This window comes from Herpailurus yagouaroundi, unplaced genomic scaffold (assembly GCF_014898765.1).
Source record: "Herpailurus yagouaroundi ecotype Mexico unplaced genomic scaffold, PumYag 213, whole genome shotgun sequence".
Classification (NCBI taxonomy): domain Eukaryota; kingdom Metazoa; phylum Chordata; class Mammalia; order Carnivora; family Felidae; genus Herpailurus; species Herpailurus yagouaroundi.
Window position 1 is genome coordinate 13557685 of NW_024412444.1, and position 19765 is coordinate 13577449.

A 19765-nucleotide genomic window follows, 5' to 3' on the forward strand; every position below is an offset into this window, starting at 1 on the left:
TTTTTTTTTTTTTTTTTTTTTTTTTTGGTAACAGCTTAGTTGAACACTATGACTTCCTTGGAAAGCAGCACAGAGAGGAGTAATGAGCTATAGATGCACCTGGAATTAAATCCCAGAGCAGGTTACCTAAACTTATGGAGTCATTTTTATTTATACATCCTTCCATCCAACCATCCATCCATCCATCCATCCATCAATATCTATAGCCAAGCACAGATTGCTATTACCAAACATTGCTTTAAATGTTTTTATATTTACATAGCCTTAAATTTAACCCTGACATAGACCTTGCAAAGTGTCCATGCCCATTTTGTAGCTGAAGAAATAAAGGCACAAAGTACCTTGCACCAGTTCACAGAGAGCAACAGGATGGGGATTCAGGCTTTGGCCCAGGTGATGCTAGAGGCCCTGTCCCAATCACTGTGCCCTCAACTTCCTTTCTGTAAAGGACAAAGACAAAGGTTGTGTTTTGCCTTAAGGAGACTGGAGTGCAATAAAAGAGGCAACCACACTAACCATCACTAAAGCAGGAATACCCTCCATAGTTCTTGGGAGGAATAAGTGCAATTATAGATTTAAAGCACCCAGTACAGTGCCTGGCACATCCAACAAATGCTCTCCTAAGGACCATTCTTGGCTAGGGGAGAGAAGTTCATTAGCTTCTTCAGAATTCAGCCACTGCTCTACTAAATTAGAACTCCATCCATCTCTCCATTTCAATTGCATAAACACAATAGAAAAATATTACTCCTTTGTCCCAGGACAGAACATCACGACTTTCATAGCTAAACAAAATGCCTCAGAACGCTGTTGAGGATGGCGGTTATTGTAATTGTAAACATTGAAGGAGGTTAGGAAGGAAGCATACTGGGAAGGAAACTGTCAGGAGGAAGGGGCTGGGGAAGAAGGAGACAGATGCTTCAGAAGCACCCAGCCTCCAAATGATCTACTGCGCCCCAGGCCTGGGCAAACATGGATGGGGCCAATCCAAGCACAAGGGTTCATGATTCAGCAAGTGGTTCAATTCTGTGAGTCATTTCTGGAAAAAGAAAATCCATACCATGGCATTAGTCCTTTGCCTGACATTTTTCTACTTTATGAAACTAGGTTGGGTTTTCCAAAATCCTTCCAGTTAATTTGAAGGGATAAACATCTAAGTTTCTGTTTGTGAACTTGCTAGTCGTGTTGCTGTGCAGGATTGCACAACTGCTCCAGTTTACCCCAGAGGGCATTTCAGTCGACTCCTTTGGCATGAGTTGTCTGAAAGCTCGCACAGAGCCATCCCTGCAGTTCTCAGGGAACCGGGCTACATTTGGGTTTGTAATGAATATACATCCACTAATCTGGGGTCTGACCGGCCAATAATGTGGAAAAGGGATCAGGCAGTTGAACTATGACCAGACCAACTAAGTGACTCAGTTTAGAAAGACAAACTGAAAAGACAGTTGTTTCATTAAAATTAAAATTAAAATTAAAATCAATTTTTATGGGCAGAAACAATACAGGTAGATAAATTCCACAGGCAAAAATTGTAATGGTTGGTATCAAAACATTATGCCCCAAAAAGTAAAGAAAGTGAAGGCTATGCCTATGAGTGTATAGTGTGTATGTGTGTGTGTGTCTTTTCTTTTCTCTTGAGTGATACATGGCATTTTTGTACCACACCTGCCACACAGGAAATCCTTACCTGTGAGGACCCACCAAGGAAAGTTAGCATCAGTGACTTGGCATTGATTTCATATAGACTTGGCTTAGATTTACATTTTGATATAGATTTGGTTTCCAGATGAATAATTGAATTGTATTGACTTTCATTAACCCTGTGTTGTAATGGTGTTCTTTACTGGGCCTTCTCTCTCACTTCCTCTTTCCTATAGAACTAATGGAAACATAGTAACACAACCAGAAAATAAATGATTTTCTGATCTAGTCCATACTCTCTGGGCTGCTGATTCTTTCCTTCATTCAGGTATTCCATGAAGCTGCCCCCTAAATGATACTCTCTCTTCCAGGGCCTTGACCTATAAAGTGTACATTCATATGCTGCTTTCAAGAAACACATCTAGTGTGTCAAGTGATAGATACAGTTGTCCTAAATCTACCAATAAATACAGAGGAGACCTCACAACAGCAATTCTTTGAGCTCATTATCACCTTTGGGTCAATAACTATGCCCTGTGGGATGGCATCTAGAAGCAAGGAAATCAGAACATCAGGTGTCCTGTGATATCCTCTCTTGAAGAGGAAGCATAATGTCAGTTATGGTGACATTAATGCCACCATAGCCCACTTCATTGGCTTTTTTAAATAGCTCTTCTCAATCATCTGCCTTCCTTTCTATGTAGAAGGAAAAAGAGTGTCTGTACTTGAGGAGGTGAGAACAACTCTAATGAAAACAATTTTTTAAATTACATTGTTTTTACTCAGATGTTTCTTCAATTTTCGAAAGAAAAGGCTGTTTCATCTTAGTAATGCTACCAGTAGACTTTGTATTTTTCCACCTCTCAAGACAGTCCTATTTTATAGTTGTGCTTGATTTAAATAAATAGTAGAAAACATTCACATACCTTAAATACATGAGAATGTTTTTAAAGAAGAATTTGAATTCCTAAGACACTAAACATGAAGTCTGGGGCTAGAAAACACTGAGATAGTAGGGATTTTTGAATCAACTCTTGGTTCCTGGCTTTACAAAAATATCTACTTTTTTGCTCATTTTTAGAACACCAGATTACATCGGGGTTTCAAAGCCATTTCTGCTTTATTTGCATCAAATTTGTCTCTCTTAAACAATGTATACTACTAGCATAATGGGTAGTATTGCTTCTGCCATGGCCACCCCGCCCTCTGGTTGGGTAGTCAGTGTGGATACCCCTGGCAAGCACCGTTCATGTGCTTCTCAGGAGAGTCCTGCAAAGGGGATGTTTTCACCCCATCATGACAAGGAGAAAACCAAGGCTCAGGATGATGGTGTCCTGGTCCCAAGGTTCCCAGGCAGAACTGACAGGGCTGGGCCTCACCTCCATCTTCAGCTGACACTGAAGCTGGTCTTTGGACAATTGGGCTCTCTTCCCTCTACCATAACCGTGCAATGGCCCCATTCTGTCATGCACACACACCACTAAGGCCTGCACTGTGCAGTAACAGCACTCTCCAAATAGCAACCGGGGCAGAAGTCACCCTTACCTGCTCCATTTTTCACTTTTGAAAGCCAAGGGAGTCTTTCCTTTGAATCAGCCCTGACTGAAGCATGAGTAGGACAGACAACACCTCCAAATGAGGTTTGTAGAGGGTAGGTAACCCCCAGGGTTCAACCATGCACCTGCATTTCCTTGGATTGCCCAGACTCAGATCAGTGTTGCTCTAAGTATCTGATATGGACTGGGCCTTTGACTAAAGATCAAAAATGACTTCTTTCTGTTAGAAAATGAAGGTTTTTGATAAACAAAGGCACTTTTTAGATTGTCCCATGTAAGACAACACATCATTGATAAACTGTCCGTCTTCTGTTTAGAGCTGTTTGTACCAAGAATCAATGTAATTGTATGTGTGTTTTTAAAACTGAGTTTGGATTTCCCAGTTTTTATATGTTTCTGGAGTGAGTTAGGTTTACCAAACAATTATTAGGCTAAGCCTTATTCATCCATTTAATGTATTTATGAGTAATGCATTTAGTTCACTGTTATTATAAATATAGCTAACTACTTATAAAAATACATGCTCACCGCACAGAGTTTGAAAAGTTCAGAAATGTATCAAGAATAAAGCAAAATAAATACTTGTTCTTCTCCCAAGAGAGAATATCCCCTATTAGACATGCCTATGCATTTCTTTCCAATTATGTTGTTTTTTATTTTGTTAATGTTTATTTATTTTTGACAGAGAGAGAGAGAGAGAGAGAGAGAGAGAGCGAGCAGGGGAGGGGCAGAGAGAGAGATGGAGACACAGAATCTGAAGCAGGCTCCAGGTTCTGAGCTGTCAGCACAGAGCCCAACACGGGACTCCAACTCACAAACCATGAGATCATGACCTGAGCTGAAGTCAGATACTTAACTGACTGAACCACCCAGGCACCCTTCCAAGGATGTTTTGTACATCTGTATGTTTACACACACACACACACACACACACACACACACACACACACACACAGCATAATGTACATAAAATGTTATATTCTGATTTTAAAATTAACTTGTTTCTTACATTATTAAATTTCATTTTGAGCACAATTTTATAATGGCTACCTATCCTTTGGAACCTCGGTAACTTTTGTCACCACTTTCCTATTGCTGGGTATTTTGGCTCTTCTTTGCCTCAATATAGATAAAATTGCAAGTCACTGACCAATTTAGGTTAGATTCTTTCTACAGAAGAGGATTACTGGGTCCAAGCCTGCAAGTGTGAAAGTTCTTTATATGTACTAGCAATGTATTCTTGGAGGTTTTTTGTTTTGTTTTGCTTTTTTGTTTCTAACCAATTTTTATGCCTAACAGTGTAAAAGTTAAAAACTAAAAAAACTATTTTTTCATACTGAATTCTGGTTCTTACCTTGCTTTTATCCTTATTATAAACTGTAACTTTCCCATGAAAGTTCTAATATACATGAACATGGGATGAAACCTGAATATTTTTTCCAGATACATAACTAAACACATTATGAGGTTGTTTAAAATGAGCCAATTAGCTTTTTAAAACAAGAAATGCAAATAAGCCCCTTGCTTCTGAACGGGGGACCCATGGTCCCCCATTGGCCCACATGGGACTTCAATTGGAGGAGCTCTTGTATGCTGCTCTGCTGGCCATCCCAACCATTGGGAAGCCATGCGCTATGAATCTGAGCATCTTGGATTCCTGTATTTATAGTCGCAAACACAGAGTTGGAGAGGACCACGGGAGAGTGGTTGGCCAAGACTCCCATGGGTATGAAACTGGCAGAGCACATCTCCTTCCTCAGCTGGTCTGGACTGCCACAGATAAAGCCACACAGAACTACAGTGGGGGACAAACTACTGGGTTCTGTGATCACCCTTCTGGTTCAGCAATATGCTGTGACTCTGATCTCCACCGAGTTCCATCACACTGGATATGGGAAGTAGCAAGACTTACTGTGGTTTCTGCTTCCCTTTCCTTAGTCACAGAATGGATCTACCAATGTGAGTGGTAGCCCACCGTGCTACATCTTTCAGACTCAGCGTTGTCAATCTTGCCAGCCCCAGCTTGGGAATACATATAAAAGATGCCTGTACATGTTCCTCTAAAACAGTAAATGATAAGGGGGGGAAATAGGGTTATCAAAACAAGACATAATAATTTACACACAAAGCAAGTAAAGGTAAAAGCAAATGAGTCATAAACCAGAACCGACCGTAAACTGTTACCACCTCTCAGTTTTGCACTTCATTTGCATGGATTTTGCCGGTTATATAACTATAATGAAACACTAAAATCACTAGACCTACAGTTCTATAAAAACAGCAGCCTTGCAAACTTTCAATTTTCTATTTTCAATGACAGTTAATTCAACATTTCAAAGTACAGAAGTTAAATGAGGCGAAGAATGATAAATGATGCCCCCGATTGCTGAAATCTGATTACACAGAGATAAGAACAGGCCAGATTCTACTTGCACAAGTTTGTACCTAAAGAACGAGACAAATGAGAGAAAGAAGGGAAAAAAGTAAAAGGGGAAGAAAAACTTGGCAGAAATGAATGCTTCCATTTATCCCTCCTAAATAGAATATAAACAAGGACACAAAGAAAATGCAAATAGATTCAGGATCCCATTGACACGCAGAGGGGGATATTAATAAACCGGTTCCATCCTGAAAGAAAACCCAAAAATCGACCTCCATTTAAGAAGCTAATTTATGCACTCCTGAGTCCTCATACAAGTTAAGCAGCACAGAATATCACAGCAGGCCTAGAACAACAGATCTTGAACCCTGCTGTGTTTGTTCAAGAAGGCAAGTTAAGCTATTCCTAACAGGAAACAAAATATGCAGTCAGGCTATTAAACAGGGATCGTTTTGCCATACTGTGCAGCCCTGAATGCATCAATTGCTGTTCCAAACAGGATTAGAGATGTGGTTTTCTTTAACTATGGTTTTGAGAAAAATGCTTATGCCTGCTCAGAATTCTCAGACGGATATTAACTAATATAGTGCCGGGCAAGACAGAGCACTTTGGAAACCTTCAAGAAACTGTCTCTGGCAAACTCCAAAGTGGTGTGAAAGTAGCACAAAATGAAGGGAAGTAGGTACCGATGTATGGAAAAGTTAACACACATAAACAGCCACATTTGGAATTGCCCAAAGAGTATTTTTGCCTTTAAGTATTGAAGGTCTCAGTCTACAGTGATGAATCATGCAGTGAACAACCGATGTTTCGTTCCCATAGATAAAACCTACCTGAATGAATATGCAGCTTGAAAAATGGACCGTTTTTGCTATGAATGACTATTGAATGTACATTTGCAAATGGTTCTGGGTAATTCTGCTATGGTATTATTATAAAATAGGACCTCCCAGATATTTTGGTAGAAGTCAAGAAGTACCATGTAAAGAAAAAAAAGGCAAACCTTTCTTACATATGGACCTTTCTTCATTGTTCAAGAACAATCAATCAACTGGTTTAGAAAGTGGTTCAACTTCCACTAAAAAGAACAGATTTGTGATGGCTTGAGGGTGTCAGGTCTGTATTGCTACATCGTTTTTAACCAAGACTTCAGGACACTTCACTGCATTTGGTGAAAATATTTAATATTGATCAGGCATTTCACCAGTTGCTACTATCCCAATGTGGTATCAGGGATTGAAATTTATGGATAGAGTCTAGAAATTATCTCAGAGGTGCTTAAGAATCACAGGAAAAACAAAAAAAAATTCTTTTTTGCAAGCCACTCTTCTAGAAAATAGTCATAAACTAGAAGATAAGTCTTGAAAGGTCCTCCAAATATCGGAATTATGAAAACCATAACATACAGACAATAATCATTAATGACTACTACACATATGAGGGACACCCAAACGGGACATTTTTAGTGATAGATCAGCTAAGAGATTAAAGTAAGCATGTTTACAGAGACATAATCATTTAAAATATTTATGGAGAAAACAGTTGCAGATGATACCGAGAGATTCCAACAAAAACACAGCACAAATGCAGACACCATATGGTCCAATGTATGCACCCATGACCTCATGTGAAAAGCAGGCCAAAGATGTAACAGCTGGAGATGTCTCCCCTTTACCCCCAGAACAACAAACTCTTGGGTTTGGAAGAGGCTCATTATAATCATGGCCATGGATGGGTGAAATCTATGGATAATGTCAAAGACTTTGGGAAGGAATCTCTCAAAACAATTGTCCCTGGAAGCCTATCCGCATTTCCTGCTGACTCCATGTAAAAGGTGAAGTCAGGTAATGCAGAGATTTTAATGAAATAAGAAGAACGTCACGTATCTCCCGGGCTCTTTTGTCATCTCCTGATTATTCATCAGGCTTGAATCAGAACCACAAATCACTGCAGAGGCCCAAGACCACCACATCATATATGATCTGCTGCTCCAAATCATACAAAATGGTAATAGAAATTCTAAGTTGTTGAAGGCCAAGACATGCAAATGGTAATAGAAATCCTAAGTTTGTGAGTGTCTAGCATATGTCAAGTTCTATACTAGGCACAAGTAAGAGAAATAACTCTCATAACAAAACTGGAAAGCCAGTCTATCATTCTTGCTAAAGAAAAGAAACCTAAGCTTAGATAAGTTAATTAACTTGCCCATGGTCACAAATGGATGAAGGCTGGAATGGAACCCACCATATTCCTTTGCTGCTCAAGCAGCAAGACAATATTTTGAAGGGGGGTTGCTGGTGCTCATAAGAACCCCATCCTTCTCGCAAAGTCCTCTGTACGTGTCACTGAAGTAACACTGGGGAAGGGAGAGGAAGAACATGAGGGGCACGGATACTTCTATATCAGCAACTGAGACTAGAAGCCCTGAGGGAGGATGCCTTCCATCTGCATTGTGACTTTCCTCAACTGCCCTCACCTTCCAGCCCAGATACCAGAGGTTTACACTGAAACTCCTTCTCCAAAGAACTGAATTGCCCAAAATGACTCCAAGGAGTTCTGAAACCATTTCACACAGGGCTCTTAATAAATTTTAAGGTAAGTACCTTTCTTAATTTTAATAAAAAGGCAATTTGTAGCAATGGTGAGGAACAGGGGGAGGAAGAGCTATTCCTTGTGACACAGGGCTGCAGAGCAAGTTCTTGGGCAAGTCCAGCATCTTTTGGAAAGGCACTGGGGCATCCTCCTCAATTCGAAGTTTCTATTTGCAGGGCATGTGACGTGAGTGACAGAAGGAAAGAGGTCAGGGAGCTAAGTGCTATTGAAGAACCATATGTCCCAACAACCTTTATTCTTACCATATTCTGTGTTGGTTTGTTTTGAACCTTGTTTTAAAATTCCATGGCTGATGGCACCTCATATTCATGAGGAATCTTCTACAACAAAATGCTTCTGTATATAGATCAGATTAAATTTGACGAATAAATGCCAGTAAATTGAGGCCAGTCCAGCTTTAGGCACTGAATTTGGTAAGTCTCTTTACAAAGAAATTTCAAATGTGGGCAATTAAGAAAGCATGACCTATTAAAGATGCCAATCCTTCCAGATAATGTGGAATTCTGACCATATATTTACCCTGGAAGCTGTTGTTCTACTCAAATACTTTAACTTTTAATGAAGTGTTCAGTCTTTTTGTGATGGCACTGAAGTGTAATCAAACATTACCACAAGCCAAGTCACACACTAGCATGTCTCGCCTTGTTTAAATATCTCAAATATATTTGAGTAATTGTGTAATGATTTCTAGGCCTCTGGTTGTCCATATGGTCTGAACAGACTGCCTTTTGTAGAGCAGTTGTGCTATCTCTCTCAACAGGAAGGAATCAGATCATCTTTGCTCCAAACTGGAAAGCTTGGGAGGTACTGCTTACAGTTCGGGGAGGCGTCTTACCTCAACTCTTGAAACAAAACCAACCCACATCTGGCCCCCAGAAATCACTGTGTCTTCTGGAAATCCTGCTTGTGTTTGTGAAATGTCCTAAAACAATGCAGCAGGCATCATGTGTCATGTTCTCTTCCACAACTGTCCTTAGGATATGATGACATACCAGGGGGACGACATAGCAAAGCCAGCATGGCAATCACATGGAATCTTAGTAGACAGAGAATATTCTAGATGGTGGAACCAGATCATCTCAGACAGACAATGAGGACCAGTGAAAGGGTCTGACATTGGCAAGAACTTTGTTCTAATGCTCTACATGTGGTACAGGCAATGACACAAGCAAAGGAGCTACTGATTTTGCAATTAATGAAACCCAAGAGGAGTTTTCAGAGATTTGCCTTAAGAGCCCAGAATCTAAACTTAGTTACTGGGCCTTACAAATTTTCACATTAGCTGTATCCCTAGGAAAGTACCTCAGGGAAGAACTGGAATACTATGTTTGGAGGAGTGTGCTAAACTTACTCTTGACCTATTATTTGAGAATTCTTAGCAAAATGGTTGGGCATAGAGTTGCCCCCAAACCACTGGCCACGAGAGGGTTCTCTGATGGGACTAACTTGGCAGGGAGACAGTGGACCGATGAGTCTGTCGGCCTTTCTGCTCCTGCCCAGCTTCAGCCTTTTGAAGTTGGAAGAGGAAAACCATTTCACTGGTCATGAACAGAACCGAATGCACAAAATCATGAAGACATGCACAGTTCGCGAGTTCTGGGGATGACTGCAATGTGATGGAAAAGAGTTTACCTTTTGTGCCTGAGGGAGCTGAAAAATAACGGGAGAACAAAACAAGAAGAAAAACAAGAAAAAAGCAATCATTACATACAAAGTCAAGATTAACTGTAAAACTTCATTTGGTTGCCATTGGAAAATGGAAAAACGAATATTGGGAGAAAAATAGGGAAATAAAACTAAAACCAAGTCATTTTCCCAAATTAAGCTACGGTGCTGATTATTTGACCTGCTATCTGAATCTGTAGTATCAACAGATAATCTGTGAGCACAAGCTTTGGGAGTCATCCTACTCAGGAAGTGAGTTTGGCAACTTCCTGCAACGCTAGAACTGAGGTTCTTCTGTTCAGTGGCCCCAAACACACATTTCTAAGACCCAGTTCCTTCTTCCTGTGCACCAGTGGTTCCCTAGTGGTGAAGGACTGTTTGGAGACATTTGTGATTGTCAAAGCCAGGGAGAGGGGAGGGAGCCAGAGCTATTGGCCTCTAGTGGGTAGAGACCAGGGATGCTGTTAAACATCTTACAATGCACAGGGCAGTCCCCACAACAAAGAATTATCCAGCCCACATGTCAATTGTGCCAAAGTTGAGAAACCCTTCCCCATGTAAAGGTAAGACAGCTAGAAGTATGTTCTGTTTTTAAAGTCAATTTTTCTTGCTTTGTAACACATTAACTGTTCCCTTTATTGGTGGTTAAGGAAGCAGGCACAAGGATTTGTGCATTTGAAGTAAAGCTAATATTCTAAGAACAACGAAAAGGCAGTCAGTCAACCCATAAAATAAGACATAATAGCTTTCCCAATGGTACAGGCAAGAAACTGAAATTATAGATATGTGGAAAAAGATGAACATTTACAAGACAGACTTGTCTACTTTTCAACATTGAGACCATTAGGCTGTGGTTTAATGCCACCAGATTTGTGACTGCCATTAGAGTATGCAGTGTTTTGAAAAGCATTTTTCTAATCTGAAATGGAAATAACATTATCCATGTATTAAATATTGAATCTAGGAGTTACATCGTTTTCAAGACTTCCTTCTCATCATAGAGCCTAACATTTATTGTGTGTGAACTTGTCACCAGGCACTGTGTTAAACATTTTATTTGCATTATCCCACAAATCAAAGTGTCCCAATACTAGGTACCCTTATTATCCCCATTTTACAGATAAAAACAAAATGGAAAATAGAGGGTAAGTCATAATACACTGTCCCACAGATAATAAATTGTAGAGCTGTGCTAACTTTAGAATGTGTAACCCAATGCACACAGTAAAGGCCACACTCGCTAGGAAATGAGATGGCCAACTTTTCTCTCTGTCTCTACAGAGTTTATAACATTGGAAGTGCTAGAAGATTCAAGATAACTAAACCACACATCCTAGGGTCCCATGTGAACCTTTTGTCCTTCCCATTCATTCTTCCCTGGAAAGAATGCTTTTTCTTCATATGCACTAAGACGAGGGCTTCCTACGGCCCTGTGCCAGCGGATGGAACCCAGCAAAGGACAGAGGGATAGACCCATACCAACAAGATGCCTTGTGTCTCAGAGACATCTCCAGAGTGACTTGGAAAATGTCCATAACTCTCCAACACTCATTTTTCAAGTAATTTTATCCCCAAAGGTCTCCCAATTTAAGAAAACAGGAATAGCATAAGCATGCTTTTTTGATTCTTTCCTCCTGGTTATGGTGACTGCTATTGAAAAAGGAAGCTCGTGAATTCCTCCAGTGTTTCTTAGGGGTTCAGAAAATAGGTATCAAGTGGTGAGAAATTAAGCTGAAAATGAGGAATCACTTCAAGTAAAGTCTCTGAAATATTAAACATTTTTTCATATGACGGAAAAGAAACCTTGGAGACGTGAACATTAAGGGAATGATAAATGCATGTTTCCTTAGGAAAGCATTTGTGTTGAATCACAGCTTGTCATATGAAATGCACGGGGGGCCCTGAGGATTACAAATGTTTGATGAACTGAAAAATAAATACCAAGGTTCAGTCCTGCACAAACTGCCGGACTTGACAGGCCTCTGAAAGGAGAGCTACCCTTTCTCTCTCTCTTTCGGGAAGCTTTGTCCCAGTCAAGCAGGAAACACCTCTTTTTGACTCACCCATTTAAGCACATGGGAAGGAAAATGAGAGACTAGGCCTTTGTGGTGATGTCCTCAGTTTAAGACTGTCCTCAAACTCTCCACAAAACATATATTTTCCTCAAGAAATAGCTCATGAAAACAAAGAGCCACTTTCCTATCGGAGCCTTAAAGGAACAGAAATTACAGCTTGCAGTGCCCTCAACAGGTTGCACCTCTGAGAAGGAGCTTCAGAACAGAACACAACAAATTCAGATCAGATTAGCAACAGTCACAGATGCTACTACTTGGGAGCCGGCTCTCCTGACGGCACATCATGCACCCAACAGTCACAAACGGTATACACAACCCTGAGCTGGGAGCCTGACCAGCTGGACACTGGGGCCTCTGGCTGGAGTCTTGAAGCACGTGCCTTCCAGCCTTTGGCCAGATGCTTGTCTGTTAAAAGGGATGGTGGAAGGAGGGCTGGGAAGTGGGCCAAATCTTGGATGGCCAATAGGTTCTGTCTTGAGAGCCAAGACTGACTGATTAGTAATGGCTGTCTGGAGAGCCGTGTTGAGAAGGATTCTGAAGTTATGTCTGAGTTTTGTTGGAAAGAACGTAAGAGCCAAATGGCAATGTCCTTTGTGGGCTAAAATTAAGGAATGGCAAACCATATCCCCGGACACGATGATCTCTCAAGGTCCCACGGCACTTTTTTCTTTGTAATTCTGAACACATCTATGATTTATTTGTACATAATCTATTTGTTTAATGTCTCTCCCCGCTGGGTCACAAACACCATGAAGGCATGAGGGTGTTGATCCTATATGTAAGTCCTTATTATGTTTTCTATGCTGTGCCTGTAACCGGTGTTTGCCTCGTTAAAGAAGGTAATGTGTTACTAAGGTATACCGAAGGCAGATGCTAGGGAGAGAGAATTGGGGTAACTGCCTTGGATCCACATGAGCCCCACAAACACACCAAGTGGATAATCAAAGTTGACAGCTTTCAATAGAAAAAGAGGTATCTCTGCCAGAAGGGTAGATGTGAACACTCGGATTCCCATATGCCTGACACGGATGTCTGTATACGTGCGGGCTGTCTTCCTGGTCCACGATACACGTAAAACCAGGCTGGGAATTTCTCATCATCATGTAGCCTGAGGTGAGGCAATCTCTCTTTTGCAAAAGCCACCTTGTTAGGCATTGTCAACCAGGCTCTGTGCCTCTGGATCTGTTTCTTCACTTAGTACATAAGGGTTTGCATGGGCAGCTTCAGGTTCCCTCCAGGCTAAACAACCCCAAGTTGTATGATTCTGTATCTAACCACACACACCCTCAAGCCACTTTGTAAAAGGAAGGGCAGAGAAAGAAGTATGCTCTGGGCTCACACATTCCTAGAGAAAAGCTTGGTGCAGGATGCATCCATGGGACACTTGGTATTTGAATGTGGGAAAACTGAGAAAGTGTCATTCAAAAGAGAATGAAGGAGAGGGAAGGTGATGACGATGAAGGTGGCAGTAATAATAGAATAAGCCACTCTTTAGTGGATACTCTCAGTGGACCAGGTACTTGGTTAAGTGCTTTTTATCTTGAGCAATGTTGGTCCTCACAGAGGACCTCTGGGTTAGATAGTAGTATCATCTTCGGTTTAGAGATGAGAAAACAGATAATATTTAGAAGGGCTAAGTACCTTGCCACGGTCACCCAACCAGGAAATGCCTTGAGCTGGTGGTCAAAGTCAAGTTTCTCTGCAGCCCTGCCTCTGCTTTAGCCATCAGGCTCAAAGTGCTTCTTCTCATGTAGGCAAAGGGTATCAGCACTAACCCAAGCTCTTGAAGGACTTAGGGACTTCTCAGGCCATTCCACCTGGGCATCTCCCATACTGGAAAGCGGGATGAGAAATTCCAGCACCACCCTTATGGGAGAGCCTGGATGGAGACAGAGAATCCAGCTTACCATATTTCTCAGCATGTGGTGCATGATATACCATGAGCATAGATACTTACCATACCCTCTCCTGTCGCAGACATTTACACTTGTTCTTGCTTCATCCTGGGACTCTCCCTCATACCCCTCCCTGCTTGCCTACTTCTCTGGTCAGTTGCCATTACCTCAAAGAAGCTCCGTCTGACCTCTTGCATCATATGTCCTCGTCACACATAATACCACATGCCTCCCATTTGCAGTGCAGTTACTTATGGTAACTGCCGCTCTGCCCTTCTGTTTTGGTAACAGCAACCAAACATTTAGCCAGAGTCAGCTAAATGACCCTGTAAGAGCTTGGTGTGGCTAAGTGATTCAATCATGGTCAATGAGATATCCATGGATATGACTTTTCCAGATAGTGTCCTTAAAACGACTCCTTCCATCCTGCTGCCAGTAAGACAGATGTGATGGCTGGTACTCTAGCAGTTATTCTGGACTATGAGGTTATCTTGAGGATGGAAACCACCCATTAGGATGGTGCGGACAGCAGTAACGACAGGCTATTATAACAGCTATAGCAAGCTATCCACCATTCTAAGTGCTTCAGCTATATTAATTTATTGAAAACTCACAGGAACCTTTTTGGGTGGGTTCTATTATTTCCCCAGTTTTGTAGATGATGAAACTACAAGGTCACATGGCCAGAGAGCAGCAAAGACAGGATTTGAGAAGGGAGACCAGTTCAAAGGACAGCGGACAATCCAGGTAAAAAAAAAAAATAATGGAGAACTGAATCAGGGTGCCAGTGGTGGAGGTGGCAGTTGTCTGACCCTAGATCTATCTGAAAGTAGAAATGATGGAGACAGAAATGAGAATATAAAAGAAGAGGGGCACCTGGGTGGCTCAGTCAGTTAAGCGTCTGACTCTTGATCTCAGTTCAGGTCATATCTTGAGGTTTGTGGGATCGAGCCCCACACTGGACTCTGTGCTGACAGTGCAGAGCCTGCTTGGGATTCTCTCTCTCTCTTTCTCTCTCTCTCCCATCCCCTGCTCTCTCTCTCTCTCACTCTCAAAATAAATAAACAAATTTATTTATTTATTTTTTAAAAAGGAGGGACATCAAGGGTGCATCCAAGGGTTTTTGGTTCAGGGAAATGCAAAAATGGAAGATCCATTTACTGAAAGGAAAAAGACAAAAGGAGGAGCATATATGAGGGAAGCGTTCCAGATTAACAATTTTAGGATGTCTCCTAGATTTGCAGGCAGAAGTAGAGGCTGGGCAGCATGGTCACTGACAGTATGCTGATGAGGTCACTGACAGAGTGACTACAGATAAAAGAGAGCTTGTGTTGGGGACAGAATCAGGAGCATCCCACCAGGTAGAGGTCTGGGAGCCAAAGGGAGCCAGTGAAAAGAGTGAGGGGTAAGGAGCCAGGGGGCAGGCAGGAGATTGGAGAGGACTGGGAGTCCCTGAAGCTACATAAAGGTGCTTCAAAGCGAGACAGTTCCTCCACCATGGCAATGGAGTGTTTTTGTTTTAACTTTCCTCATTCCCTTCATTTCTATCTCAGAGGCTGCACAGAGTCATGGGGCAACGGAGGGGATGTGCATCCATCACTCCCACTCAACGAAGTTCCAGCGTTGAATGGACTCCTTTTTAAAAATAAAACTCCAATTAAAGATCTATTGATCAAAACAACACATTTCACTATGAAATATGTAAAGACCAAATGAGAAACAAAGTATTTTCCTGCCAACTGTGTAAAACAAAAAAAGCCTGGCTTACATATGTTTCTTCCATTTGTAAAACTGGCCTTTTGCCTCGGGCTTATGAATGAACGATAAATCCCTGCTAGCTGCAAAGGTTTCCTTGTGTTCGTTTATTTCTCTTGTGCGTGTTTGCATTTAAAATCTTCCATTCTTCTTCATTAAGCAATGTGGATAAAGATCCCTATTCCTCTTATATATCAGAGGAAGCTCCGCTAATTGGCTCAAACTCCAAAACCCACATACCAAGGAGGGAAGGTCTCTGATGAGCTAAGTAAGATCTGGTAGTGTAGTTCCTGTCCCACATCCATCCACTCTGCCACCCCACACCGAGTCACCACTGTTCTCATCCATCTCTTCACTTTGACTCCTCCCCAGCCCCGTGTCTATACCGCATCCAAAATAGTCTAAAAGTATAAACCTTGTACTTTGCCAGCCCTGTTGTCCACACCTCACTTGCCTCAAAGCCTTTGTGTGGCTATTTTCTCTGAATGGCTGATGCTCTTGTCCCCTGTCCATGTCAGTCCCCTGACCACCCCCCAATAAACCTGGCCTCACCAATTCCTACCCATCTGTCAGATTTCAGCTCTGGTGGCACCTCCTCTGACTGAAGTCCCTATCTTAACCAAGTGTCTTGCTATGACATCATATTGTTGATTCCTGTCTTAGCATGTATCACCTTCTGTAATCTTCTTGTTTACTTTTTAATTACCTCTCCACATGAGAATTTAAGATCCATTCAGGGGCCATATTCATTGTTTTGTCACCAGGGACTACACCTGTACTGTATGTGGCCCTTGCTACTAATTCAGTACATGTTTGTTGGAGGGGTAGAAGAAGGAGAAAAGGAAGGAAGGAAGGAAGGAAGGAAGGAAGGAAGGAAGGAAGGAAGGAAAGAAGGAAGGAAGACAAGGAAAGGAAATTTAATGGAAGGGAATGGAAGGGAAGGGAAGGGCAGAGAAGGGAAGGTGGTGAAAGGAAAGGAAAGGAAAGGAAAGGAAAGGAAAGGAAAGGGGAAGAGAGGGAAGGAGGAAGGAAAGAAAGGAAAGAAGGAAAGAAAGGGTAGGGGGACAGGAAGAAAAGAGAGCTGAATAAAGGAAGCAGGAATGAAGGAAGAAGGAGGGAGAGCATTACAGTCTGATAGGCCAGGTTTCAAATCCTACCTCTACCACTTAGTAGCCACAAGGACATGGACAGAAATATATTATCTCTGAGTTCCAGATTTCTCACTTATAATACTGTAATAATAACATCATTGCAAGGGATTAACGTGAGGATTAAGTTAGAAAAATGCTGAGAACCTACAACAGCCACTGGCCCGCAATAGTTGTCATTTTTACCCCTTGACCTTGTAACATCTGGAGTTTTCAGAGTTGGCCCAACCTTACAATGTGTGAGAGATTATACCAATAACCAAGTACCTCATGGTCCACAAATGAGCCCACAGACCTGAAATCACAATCTCCCTCAGTGCTTCATATGAAGTGTTATATGAAGTTATACGAAGAAGTGATAAGGCCTGGATAAGGTGTCTTAGGTGTGTGACTCTTAACAATGGACGTATGTCTCTTTGTTCTCAGTAGGAGCCCCTTCCTTTTGTAGTAGTCCCCATTCTCTGGGTAAGGCTCTGCACGAAGCCCTGTCATGTGGACAGTACCAACCAATTAATCACTCTACTCTGGCCATAGCAACTGGCTCGGAGTGGACATGTGATCTAAACTAATCTAGTGAGGACTTTTATAGAAGTAATCAATAATTACATCCTGCTCCCCATTTCTCTCGTCTTCCCTTTCCTCTCTTCACTAGAGTGTGAGAGGACACACCTCTGGGACCAGTGCACCAAATGGGGCTGAAGAGTAAAGTCTATGGAAGGTGTGAAGTTATAGGGACAGAACTTAGTGCCACCGGTGTCATTTGAGCCCATGCCCATCCATGGGAGTTAGTTTTCTAGTGGCTCCCAGCTTAGTAGGAGGTATGGGGACATCCTGAGTGAACTGAGTTCTCATTATTCCCATAGATACTTGCAGCTGGTCACTTCTAGTATACACCATAGCTGCTCACAACTAGATTTTACTTATACAAATCAAGGGAGTCATCAAAATATTTCTGGATTGTTTGTTCAACTTCAAAAATACTCGGGAGCAATTTCCTCAAAAGATTTCCGATGACATATGTGAAATTTCCTTTCAAAATTACAGGGCATCATATTTTGGTCTTATGAAAATGTCAATTAAGTCAGAAGACAAAAGGTGGCTTTTTGTGTCCTCGTCCTGCTCCACAGAATCTCCTCCCCGCTTGGCACCCTGCTACTCATCTACAATCCCTTATTGAGGCCAACCCTCCAGCCTCATGGCTTTGACTAATCCCTCCTCAAGGTGGTGATGATAGGGGAGGAGGAGGAGGAGGGAAGAAGGAGAGCAGTGATGGAAGTAGACAACCCTGCAGAGTAGAGGGCAAGACTAAAAAGAGGGCTAATAAAAGAAAATAAATATAACTGCTTTTTCCACCTTAAAATCATTCAAGTCCCTATTGGAATTTTTGCTTCATATTGTACAAGTCCTTTAAGCCCTGTTAGAAAGACTCATTTGGAAGAATGGTTCTCTATGTATTCCAAATTTTCTTGCTTTTATCAGTTTGAGTGTTATCTGACCATCTACAACTTAATGATTTCTTAAGATCTAGTTTAGGGTATAGATGGAACTTGAACTTATTTTTCAAACAGTGTGTTTAAAAGCGAGACAAACATGGACAGAAAGACCTTTCTATGCAACACATTTGCTTTTTTAAAGTGTTTCGTTAGAACAAAAGTCATATAAGCAATGCATGTTCCTTGTAGAAAATCAGATATCAAAAGAGAGGTAAAAGGAGACATTTAAGGCCACTTATGACACTAACATCCATTATTTCCCTTGCATCCGTTGTTATTCTTAGTCAACATTATTTTAAATGACTACACGGTATTCCATTATTTGAACAGATGATAAATTACTGATTGGTTTCCTTAATATTGGCTACCTGGGCTGTATTCTCTTTGTCACTAATGCAAATGACTGCAATAAACATCCTTGTAGTAAAACTGTTACACACACTATCAACTTTTAAAGGAGTTGAATTATTAGTTAAAGGGCATTGCATATTTCAGTCCATGTACTTTCAAGAATGTTGTTCTAATTTACACTCGGAGCAGGATTCTCTCTTTCCAATATCCACTTCACCACCCCTAAGCCAATTCTAGGTGTTATCATCTTAAAAAAATCTTCCAGTAGTTTTTAAAGGTTAGATTATAGGGATGAACTTTTTCCATAGTCCAAATGAGTTAAAGACAGAGAGGATATTCAACTTTAAAATTCCTGAATGGCCAAAGGGCTAGCTCTGTTGCGGGTCTCCAGAGAACACTGCACTGCTTACTGCAGACTAGCACCTTCAGGTTACTTAGTAGAAAAGAAGTGGATTGATAACTAAAGGTCAGATTTTTCAAACTTAATTTTGGATAAAAAAAAATCTGGTGTTTTTGTTGCAGCAGTAGACCCTTGACTACATGAAAGGCAAGGCTGCATAAATTATTCACTTGATGGCAGACATTTTTGGGGGATGCTGGAAAATGTGGATTATTAATGGGCAGACCAGAACAATTCTCGCATTACATATAGCTAAGGACTATCAGCTGGGGGAAAGCCCCAGACATTTTGCTTGTTATAATGTTCTAAAAATTCTCACAATAAGAAGTCATTTCTCATCAGACTTGAACTCTGCATTGTATCGGAAAAATAAGTTTCCAATTAAAATTGTCATTGCTCAGCCTTATTTTGTGTGGTCATCTTGCTGAAAAATTATCTGCAGTTCTGGCAGTGTGGGGGAGCCCAAGGTCCTGCTGGTTTCCTGTGAGAACATGGGTTGGTAGAATCAAAAGGAAATTTGGCAAAGTACAGATAAAACCACCACCATGGTGCATTTGTATTTCCTGTTTGAAAACCACATTGGTTCACATGGCAGTCCAGGGATCCATGTCGATTAAGGAGGATCTGATAGGGAAGGAAGCTCGTTTCTGCAGCATTCACTTCGGAAATATCTGAACAGGATGCAAACCAGCTCAGACCTTCTCCTGAACTCCCACCCTACCAGTGTCACTTTTCAACATTGTGACTGCTTCCAGTTGGATGCTCTAAGCTGCTGGTTTTAATTAAAACTTAA

At 41.4% G+C, this 19765-nt stretch overlaps 1 protein-coding gene across 1 annotated transcript in view; it reads right to left on the reverse strand.

Moving 5' to 3' along the window:
• Nucleotides 1–19765, reverse strand: part of CACNA2D3 (calcium voltage-gated channel auxiliary subunit alpha2delta 3) — an 864056-nt gene that overhangs the window by 229956 nt on the left and 614335 nt on the right. The window contains exon 15 of the mRNA XM_040454466.1: nt 9823–9840. Within this exon, the coding sequence (XP_040310400.1) occupies nt 9823–9840 (18 nt within the window). The remainder of the gene's footprint in view (nt 1–9822; nt 9841–19765) is intronic.